This window comes from Odocoileus virginianus, chromosome 11 (assembly GCF_023699985.2).
Source record: "Odocoileus virginianus isolate 20LAN1187 ecotype Illinois chromosome 11, Ovbor_1.2, whole genome shotgun sequence".
Classification (NCBI taxonomy): Eukaryota; Metazoa; Chordata; class Mammalia; order Artiodactyla; family Cervidae; genus Odocoileus; species Odocoileus virginianus.
Window position 1 is genome coordinate 1,008,840 of NC_069684.1, and position 10,774 is coordinate 1,019,613.

The following is a 10,774-nucleotide window of genomic DNA, read 5'->3' on the forward strand; positions in this document are numbered from 1 at the left end:
TTCTGGTCAAGGGATAAGGGGAGAGTGGGTGGAAATTCAAGTGAGTGCTCTGAAACTTCACGTGTACAGAGCTCAGACGCATGAGCCATGGGCCATCACTGCCCTAAAGAAAACAACTGGCACGGGGAGTCCCGCTCTGTGGAAGGTGGGCCCATCACGGGTCAGCGTGAAGCTGCCTGGCCCTGAACTCAACACTGTCACCTGCCTTTGCCTCTCTGACCTGCACCCCATCTGCTGGGAGAGTCAGCCCATTAAAAACCTCTTTCCATCCTCCACTGATCCAGGAGTTATAAATACATTTGAAACAGTAACATCCTCCTGTTACTTGTGGGATCACACACCCCCACACCTTGACAGTATGCTTCTTTACATCACACCAATTAAAATTAATCCTTTTACACGGTACTTGGATTTACTTGTATTATCTATTTCCAAGTTTAGATTTTTATTTCTGACTTTTCCATCTCCTTTTTTTCTCTCTCTCTTGTCAACCTCAAAAATAAAAGGCAGTTATTTTTACCAGCAAAATGGGCTTATTCAGGAATAGCAGAGAATTGTGACTTGGGACAGGCAAGCTGTGGTGAGTCACAGGCAGTCAGGAGAGCAGAGGGACACGCTTTCACTGAGTTTAGGAGGAGAAAAACTGCCCGTGTGAAAAACGTCCTGCCTTGTGCCAGAGGGAAAACAGCCACACCTTGTCTCCCTCTTCCTGCTGGTGATGCAAACGGGGCCTGAAAGGTGCTCCTTCTGGCCTCACTCCAAGTACGATGAGGTTGCTTATTCTCACACACCCCACTCATACCCACTTCGGGAATTTAAAATACTCCTGCGATCGGAGGGGAAGGCCCAGGGTCACCTCTAGTGTCCAAGCCCTCTGAAGAATCCTGACGGGCCTGCATTCTCTCCCCCATGCTTCCCCACTTCAGAGCGATTACACATCAGCCTGGGCAATGGAGGGGCCAGAGAAGGTGGACAGGCTTTGTGGGCATGAGATTGTCCTGATGGAGGGGCAAAGGATGGAGGTGCCAGGGAGAAAGTAGGGCCATCCCTGGAGTGGTCATTCTTGACCCAGGGCCAAGGCTGTGCAGGTGGTTTCTGAGCTGCTTACAAAAGTAGGCTTTGCACAGGACCATTGGTTACTTTACTTATTTGGCTGCACTGGCTCTAATTTGTGGCAAGCAAACTCTTAGTTGCAGCACATGGGCTATAGTTCCCTGTTGTTCATCATTTATGCACTAAGTCGTGTCTGATCCTTTGTAACACCATGGACTGCCACCGTGCTGTGCCAAGCTTCCCTGTCCTGTCCTTCACTGTCTCTTGGAGCTTGCTCAAACTCATGTCCATTGAATCAATGAGGCTACCCAACCATCTCGTTCTCTGTCGTCCCCTTCTCCTTTCGCCTTCGATCTTCCCCAGCTTCAGGGTCTTTTCCATTGAGTCGGCTCTTTGCATCAGGTGGCCCAAGTGTTGGAGCTTCAGAATCAGTCCTTCTGATGAATATTCCAGGTTGATTTCCTTTAGGATTGACTGGTTTGATATTCTTGCAGTCCAAGGGATCCTCAAGTCTTCTACAGCACCACAGTTCAAAAGCACCAATTCTTTGGTGTTCACCCTTCTTTATGGTCCAGCTGTCACATCCATAGATGACTACAGGAAAAACCATGGCTTTGACTAGACGGACCTTTGTCAGCAATGTCTCTTTTTAATATGCTGTCTAGGTCTGTCATAACTTTCTTTCCAAGGAGTAAGCGTCCTTTAATTTCATGGCTGCGGTCACCCTTTGCAGTGACTTTGGAGCCCCCCAAAATAAAATCTGTCACTAGTTCCCTGACCAGGGATCAAACCTGAGCCCTCTGCACTGGGAGTGCAGAATCTTAGCCAAGGGACCACCAGGGAAGTCCTGTTGCTTTCTTTTAAAAACCTTTCTACTATGAAAATATAGCACATGTTCAGAAATGTGCACAGAAGATGTACAGCTTAATTTATGACATAACCACTATGTGGATTTTTAAAAAGTAGAACATTCCCAGCCTTGCTGAAGCCCTCCTGACCTTGCCCTTCCAGACCATGGTCCTTGCCTTTGTTGTAAGTCAAGTATCCATACATACAGGGCTGTTTCTAAGAGGTTTTGTTCTACCCTTGTGACAAACTATGATGTCTCTCAAAAAGAGAAATCCTCCCATCTGGTTTTTTTCCATGACTGTCTTGGCTATTCTTAGTCCTTTGTATTTACATACAACTTTTAGAATCAGTTGTTGAATTTCACACACACACACACACACACACACACACATTCAAAACCTATTGGGTTTTTTGATAGGGCTTTTATTAAATTTACATATATCAGTTTGAGGAATAAATTGACATTGTTACAATTCTTTTTGTTCAGTTGCTCCGTTGTGTCTGAGACCCAACGGACTGCAGCACACCAGACTTCCTGTCCTTCACTATCTCCCAGAGTTTGCTTAAACTCCTGTCTGTTGAGTCTGTGATGACATCCAACCATCTCATCCTCTGTCATCCCCTTCTCCTGCATTCAATCTTTCCCAGCATCAGGGTCTTTTCCAGTGAGTGGACTCTTCATATCAGGTGGCTGAAGTGTTGGAGCTTCAGCATCAGTCCTTCCAATGAGTTTCCAGGGTTGATTTCTTTTAGGATTGACTGGTTTGATCTCCATGCAATCCAAGGGACTCTCAAGAGTCTTCAAAACCACAGTTCAAAGGCACCCATTCTATGGCGCTCAGCTTTCTTTATGGTCCAGCTCTTACACTGTCACAGTTAGGAGTTGCTAAACCTTTTTCTTTAAGGACTAGATAAATAGACTTTGTGGGCTGAGGCAAAACTGAGAATTTTATGTAGATATTTACATGCCCATTTATAAAGGCAAAAACCATTCTTAACTGGAAGGCTCCTGAATCTCAATAAATCATTTGTTACTTGGAATGGATCTGGCCTGTGGGCTGTGGTTTTCTGGCCCCTTGAATGCACTTGTTTGTTGTGTGCTGTGGGCTCACAGACTGTCCATTTCCAGTTTCGTAGCTCTCTCTCCAGCTGTATCTAATCTTCTATTATAACCTTCCGGTGGATTCTCACTTTTGGTTTTGGATTTTAAGGTTCTCAATTTCACCCCCGCCCCGTCTGGTGTCTCCTTTAGGGTAAGCGGTCACCGTGCAGTCTAGGTCTGAGAGTGCCTGTGCCCCGGCCCAAGGGGACTGTTCCATAGTCTTTCTTTTGTTGGTGTTATCATCTTGTCTCACACACTTGGTTACATTTCAGTGCATTCAGGAGGCAATAAATCAGTAATTGGCAACATCGCTTGTAGAGACGTTGAAGCTGATGACACTCTCCTCTAGAGGGTTTTGCTGGCTCATGCCGAAGCTGCGGGACAGCCACCACCTGGGATCGCTGGAGCCCAACGTCAAGGACGCGAGTTGGAGCCTGAGCTGCAACTCCTCAGAGCGTTCCGCTCCCCAGTCTGACTCACCTGCTCCTGGGCCAGAGGGCTGAGGGCCTCACCCCAAAGTGAGGGGTGGTCACCAGGGGCACACCCATTGGCAGGACTCTGCATGGCATCAGAACCACCCGTCAGCCTCCCTGAAGATGGGAAACGCCCCCAGGAGGGGAGCACCCGTCACACTGCGCCCACCGCCCGGGGCCTCCGTCTTCTCAGTGATCCTGGTCCAGTCACTCTCCAAACTTCTGTGAGCACCCTGCTGCCTCTGAACTTTTACAACACTGTGCGCAGCCTTCTGAGCTGACCTCACTGGGGTTGTGAGTCCACGGGCACCCGGGCAGAAGTCGTCATCAGAGCCACAGGGTGGAGTCACTCGAGGAGCCCTGTGCAATGGGGTAAGGGCAGTAGATGTCAGTACGCATACGATCCTGGGTCAACACAACAAGGCCTTGGAAAAACCCACTGCTCCAGCGCAGGAGCTGCAGCCGATAATCAAGCTCGGTTGTGGGCTCCCTGAGTCACGGCACCCACAGTGGCTGTGTGTGTGTGTGGTGGGGGATGACCCCCGTTTCACAGCAGACACCTAGGGGCTGGTTATTCAGCCGACAGACCCCAGGATAGTCCTGAGGCGCAGGTTTCAGCCCTCCTCTCTGTCTCAACTTCTCTATTCAGCCCAAGGATGTGCAGGAATCTAATTGCCACTGCTTAAATGCATTTATTTCTTTCAAATCAAGCTGAAAAGGCAGAGAAACAACTATTTTTGGCCACTGGAGGAACAATGTTTGGCAACTCTCAAAAAAAGAAACACAAATGACAAGTATGTAAAATACTCATTAGAAGTAAGCACAAATTAAAACAAAACACTATTTTTCCTCCTATTACAGTAGCAACATGTTCATTTAAGATAATAAATACCCAGTGTCAGGAACTGCTGGGCAGGAGGCTGAGGGGCTCTGCCGCTACCAGGCGCCGTGTCAGGAAGTGGAGCCCGGGGACACACCCCCAGAGGGCCCACGGCTCACGAGCACGAGGAAATGATAGGAAAGCAGGGACAGTCAGCTTACATCACATGATTTACGAGAAACTGGAGGCAGTCTAACAGTGGACCGTTTAAACAAATTACAGCACAGAAGTACAAATGAGTAGTCAACATGATGGCAGGCAGAGGTGGACATTTACTGACATGGGAATCCTGTATTTTCTTAAATGGAAAAAGTAAGTTATGAGAGTACAATATGACCTCATATTTGTTTTTGAGAATGCTACATGAGTACACACAGAAAACCATTGAGAGGAACGTATACCACATCACCATCGGCAATCTCTGGATGGTGCAAGTATGAGTGATTAAAAACAACTTTATACACACATCTGTCTTTATCTGCAATGAATGTATACCATTTCTGTGATTAAGGAAAGGAAAAGTCTTAATTTAAAAAACACTGCCCAGGTTTTGGCTCATAATTTGAGAGGTTGTATGTCCTCAGAGGCATCTACGTGGCTTGTCCCTTCTGACCTGAGGGAATATGCTGAGTTTTTCTGCAAAATGCCACAATCATGGACGTCTGACCGCCCGCCCATCTGCAAGTTGGTTTTCTTCCAGAGCCTGTGAGGCTACAGCCGGGAACTGAAGCCACCTGCCCAGGTGAGAGGTGGCTGCAATACTGTGTCCAAGGCCTGTACTTCAGTGGGGGACCCTTAGAGTAAGTTCTGGGGGGAGGAGAGAGAAAGCAGCTGGAAAACAGGGGGAAAGGAATGTCTGTAAGGTCTCCATTGAGTCCTTGCTCCCGTTCTCGTCTCCTGAGCCTCGGAGGCAGGGGAGGTGGGAGGATGCCGGGAACCCGGCCTCACAGACTCCTGAGCCGGTGAGGCATCTCAGAGACGACAGAACCGAGAAGGGTGCTGAACGGCGAGCTGTCCGAGTAGCCCCACCACAATGAGAGGCACTGGACGGAGGTCTGGACCCTGGAGAGTCCTGCTGAGCCAGCTCTGTGCGGGCTGTGTCGTCTCTCCCAGATGCCAGGCCCAGGAAGGACATACAGAAAGCCGTGCCTGGCACAGACCACCCCCGGCCCCCCACCCTCTCCACTCGTCCCAGGAGACGCTGGGTGCACAGCCAGGGCCGGGGTCTCCTGGGGCTGGCTGCTGACAGACAGGAGAGCACACCTGATGTGCAGCTTGCTGACAGTGAGGACCTGACACAGAGAGAAACCACAACAGGATGTGAGGGGAAGAGGGGCCATGTCCGCCTGCACAATAAAGTCTCCATCAGCCCCGAGGAGAGGCCCCCAAGGCGGTCTCAGATGTGTGTCCAAAGTAAGGTATTTCTGAGGGGGTGGCTGGAATACTGCAGTCTGGAAATGCTTTACTCTTAGAGAATAAATTACTGCAGACAGAGTCAGCTACACAAGTCGCTCTGAGGTGCTTGCGCGCTTTCCTGAAGGAGACCAAAAGGCAGGTTTCAGCGGTCAGCACTGTCGTGAGTGCCCCAGGTCACGTGTCCTCAGGGCGAACCGTGGCTAACTCCTGAGTGGAGACAGTTAGCCCGGTGCGGGGAGGCCGGGAGGGGAGATCTGCAGGAGCACCGTGTCCCAGCCAGGAGAGTGGAGGGGGGGAGAGGCTGCGACGCTTGGGGCCCTAAGAGAGCGCCCGCGCGGAGCCCATGAGGCGGTGCGTGGGCCTGGGCTGGACGGGCGGGTGGCACTCACAATGGACGGCAGTGCAGAGCAGGCAACAGGGCGGTCCCCAGGGAAAGCTTTAATAGTGGGGGGGAGCCGCGTCCCCCCGTCACTCATGGGAAACCCGGTCCAAAGCCACATAGAAACTGTCCTTGTCATCCAGGCAGTGCCAGCCGATGGGGCCCACCTCGCAGTCTGCACAGACCAGGAACTTGATGTTGCCCACGTCCTTGGTGAAGCCCACATTCTCGAAAGTGAACATGTCCTCCACCAGCCAGTGCTCCTGCAAGAGGTCACCTTCCGGACCACCGCCGCTGGCCAGCGCCGGCTTCTTCCTCATGGAAGGGAGGAAGAGCTGCAGGGGGAGAACAGAGACCAGGGCCCGGCTTACTCCCCGTGGCCCCCCACTCCCCTCTGCCCTGGTTCTCAGGAAAGCAGGGAGAGTGGGTGCCAGGGGATCTGGGGCCTCCCCAGGTCCACAGGGCCTGCCTTCCTCGGCTCCCGTCCGCCCGGGCTGGATGCACCAGCTTTCCTGACAGCTCCTAAGGGTGTGGGTCTGCTCTGCCCTGAGACCCTGCAGGCCCAGGGCTCCCTAACACTCGGCTCACGCATGACCTCCTCAGGTCTCCTCCAACCAGACGACCCGGACAAGCTTCCCATGCCTGCATTTTGCAAAGCAGCCTGACTGAGGCATTACTGACACACATGTAACTCAAAGTGGACAACGTGACACATTCTGCTCCCAACACACGGCTCACCGACGCACCCTGACACACCATCAAGGTAACAAGTATTCAGCACCCCCGTTTCCTCATGCTGCTCCCATCTTATCGTTCTCTGAAACCATCTTATCTGTTTACCGGCTCAGTTGTTTATCGGGGTCTCCTTCCACCAGGTCAATTTTCCCATTCACGAGCACATCCCCAGTGCCTGCAACAGCACGTCATCCAGAGCAGAGCTCACACATTTACTAACAGGGTAAACACCGGATATCTGGCTTCAGTCTGTTCCATCACTGTTACGAATATGCTGGGTTTATAAAAGGAACAGGAAGGAGAAAAGTCTACTAGAATTTGGACTATTATCTCCAGGATCTCTGCACCTTCCACCCACGAGGAGAGAGCCTCCGGTGTACGCATGCATGCATATGCACATGCAATCCCTGTGATTTCTTCCATGTGGTGACCCTGGCTAGCGCCCTGATCCTGGACAGGCTGCTGAGCTGCACTGAACTCTGAGATTCTGCTGATGTCTCAGGGAAACCTCTTGTGCTTCTTTCATTAACTATCCATAGTACCCTTTTAAACATATTCTTTCTCTGTAAAAATGCATTTTCATTATAGAAAACTTGGCAAGCATGCTATGCTGTGCATGTGTGTGTGCACGCGCGCACATGCTGACTTGCTTGTCATGTACAACTCTTTGTGACCCCTGGACTGTGTCCCTCTAGGCTCCTCTGTCCATGGGATTCTCCAGGCTTGAATACTGGAGTGAACTGCCATAGCTTCCTCTATGGGATCTTCCCGACCTAGGGATTGAACCCCAGTCTCTTACGTCTCCTGCACTGGCAGGCAGACTCTTTACCACTAGCTCCACCTGGGAAGCCCATGCTGTACTGTAGTTGAGGATAAAAACTGTTACAAAACAGAATGAACTTCTGTTCAGTTCAGTTGCTCAGTCATGTTGGACTCTGAGACCCCACAGACTGCAGCATGCCAGGCTATCCTGTCCATCACCAATTCCCCGAGCTTATTCAAATTCATGTCCACAGAGTTGGTGATGCCATCCAACCATCTGTTAACCTTTTTCATAACTGTCCCTTCAGCAAGTACTTGTGGTGCTCTTAAAGCGTGTCCATACATTCTCTGACAGTCCTCCCAAGCTTCGGACACCTTGCCTCCCCCTTGAGCCTGGCGGGCTGAGGGGAGGGGGACAGGCGAGGTGAGGGAAGGCCGGGCCACTTTTGTGGGTTTCTCTTGGAGCCTGAGTGGGAACTGCAGCTCCCCTGAGGCCGCTGGCAGAAACGGAGGGACAGCTCACTGCAGCCTGTTTCAGGTGCCGGGATCCTCTCGGGCCACAGGCGGACACAGGTGTGAGCAGGCTTCTGAGAAGGCCCCTCTGAAAGGTCCCGTGAAAGACCCCCAGTGGAAGAGCCGAGATGTAGCTGCACCCAGCCAATCTCCAAATTTGTGAGCAAAATGGTTTCAAGTCATGGTCTGGGGCAATTTTGTTATGCAGCAATAACCAGGGCAAAGCCGCCTATAGAGCGGCAGCGTGTTCCACTTTGACTCCTGATCTCTTACTGCGGTAAACTACACATAACATAAAATTGTTTGGTGCCATTAAGGACATTCACATTACGCTGCCGCCATCACCACCATCCACCTACCCTTTTATAACCATACTTACCAACACCCCTGACACCCACCCTCCCCTTCCTACCTCCTGGCAATCACTCATCGGTTCTCCATTTCTAAAATTCAAAAATGTCACACAAACGGAATGATACAGTAGTAATCTTCTGGGACCAGCTTTCTTCACGCAGCAGAGCTCCCTGAAGAGCCAGCCACGGTGCGGTGCCCACGGTGCGGCTGTCCTGCAGCTCCTCGGTCACCCCTGGGCTGTTTCCAGGTCTCGCCTCTCAGGAACCAAGGTGCGGTGAACTCTGGAGCCAACATGTTCTCATCCCCCTTTCTCTCCCACCCGTCCACGTCCTCCGGCTCTCCAGCCCAGACCGCCCTTCCCCCCAAAATATATAAGGAAGCAGCGACTCCCTTCCCTAACTTATTACCCTTTGCGGTCTCAAGCCCTTCAGTGAATGCTTCTTTTCTCTGTGACTGTAATTTCCTCTCTGAAACCTCTGAGTTTTACCAAAGGACCGAGAACATTTTACAGAGAAACTGTTCATAGGACTTAAAAAGAACACGGACCGTGGGGCTTAGTCGCGAGGGCCGAGAGCCTCACTCCTTCACTTAAACCCCACTGTCTGTGTCCACCCTCCACCGCTCTCTGGGCAGCGGGTGACCCCCACTCCTGGTGACTCACGACTTCGGCAGGGCTCACCGAACCGGAGCCAGCGCTCCCAGCACGCCCCCCGCTTGCCGTCCCTTCCTCCCGCGCCCACTCCCCCGGGTCCCCTGCGTCCACGTCCCCTCCCCCGGGTCCCGGCGGAGCGTGGCGGCGCGCGGGGAAAGAGGCAGGAGGTCGCGACGGCAGGACCACGGGAACCGACATCTGGGCCTGAACTACGGCCCAGGCCCCCGCGGAGCTCGGTCTGCGCGGTCCCGGCGGGACGGGACCCGGTCAAGGCCCGCCCCCCGCGCTCTCACCTGGCGGCGGGAGAAGAGCGCCGTGCCCGGCTGCAGCACGCGGGAGCCGCAGCGCCGGCACAGCACCGCCTTCCGGTTCCGGCCCTCCTCGGACACCAGCTCGCTCGGCGGCTCCGCGGCCTCCATAGCCGCCACCCCGGCCCTCGGCGGCGACGCGCAGCTTGGAGCCGCCTCTTCGCACCGCGCAGGCGCGGTACCCGCGGCGCTCGCTCGGCGCAGGCGCGGCCTCCCAGCGCCGGACGCCACTGCGCAGGCGCAGGCCTCCGGGCCGGTCGGCTGGAGCAGGCGGGGCTCTGTGACAGGTGTGTCCTGGGGCGTGACGGGGCGCTGCTCGGGCTCACCAGGCCTCTGGGCCTCCCTCACACCGGATGGAAGCTGGGCCGGTCCGGGTGTGCGCTTCGTCTCGGGAGCGGCGGGGACGTCCCGGTCTCAGAGCAAATCTCAGCCGCAGTAGCGTCCGCGCGACACCTGCCCTCTGGGGTGGAGGCCAGTGTCTGGAAGCTGCAGATGCTGCTCTCTGTCCGGGTCGCACTGACCACTCACTGCGGGGCAAGCGGTGTTGAAGTGCTTCCCTATGGGGGTACGGTCGGAAGGGCCACCTTCCAGGGCCCAGGATCCAGGCATGGCCTGCAGCCACTGCTCTGGGTCGTTCCAGTTTCGCATTCTCCCCGGTTAGTCTTAAGACGTCTTGCTTACTGGCTGTAGTGTGGCGGGCGCGGTCTTACCAAGGTGGCAGGGGAAGCGGAATAGGAAGGGAAGTTAAGTCGTGTGAGGAATGTCTTGTCTACCCAACCACCCCGGTCGGCATGTTCTTCTCCTCTTTGTCCTTTATTAAGTCAGCCTTTGCTGAGCAGTTATAGAATATACTACAATGTTATACAATTATATAATATGAGCATACCGTGATGATAGGCACTCTACTGGAGAACAGAGCCTAAACAGGAAGATGGGCACAAACCCAAGGACATTTGATAAAGACAATCCAGGGAACAAAGCGAACTGGAAGCACCGATTAGGAGTAATTCCATCTGGGGAGTCAGAAAAAGCTTAACCTAGGTGACACTCTTAGTGTCTGAAACGCAGAAGTCAGCGGTGAAGACGGCCTTCACCCCAGGCCGGGTGACGGCCGGGGGCCATCAGCTCTTCATCCCCACTCTGCCGCCTCCCTTCTCTTCCCTGAGGGAGTGAGTCACAACTGTCACAACTTGGTTTAATCAGCAGGCACGATCCATCCACTAGGGACAGGCTGGCAGGCCTCTTTCCTGAACCTCTGGCTCCCCCTTCCCGTTGCTCTGGGAATATCAGGATTTTTG

At 53.1% G+C, this 10,774-nt stretch overlaps 1 protein-coding gene across 1 annotated transcript; it reads right to left on the minus strand.

Moving 5' to 3' along the window:
* Nucleotides 1-2,304: 2,304 nt before the first annotated feature.
* On the minus strand, nucleotides 2,305-9,662 carry RABIF (RAB interacting factor). Its single transcript, XM_020903767.2, has 2 exons — nucleotides 9,462-9,662; nucleotides 2,305-6,487 (listed from the first exon to the last, which is right to left on the minus strand). Exons 1-2 carry the CDS (start codon nucleotides 9,585-9,587, stop codon nucleotides 6,242-6,244), a joined length of 372 nt encoding a protein of 123 aa, XP_020759426.1. The 5' UTR covers nucleotides 9,588-9,662; the 3' UTR covers nucleotides 2,305-6,241.
* Between the last annotated feature and the right edge of the window lie 1,112 nt (nucleotides 9,663-10,774).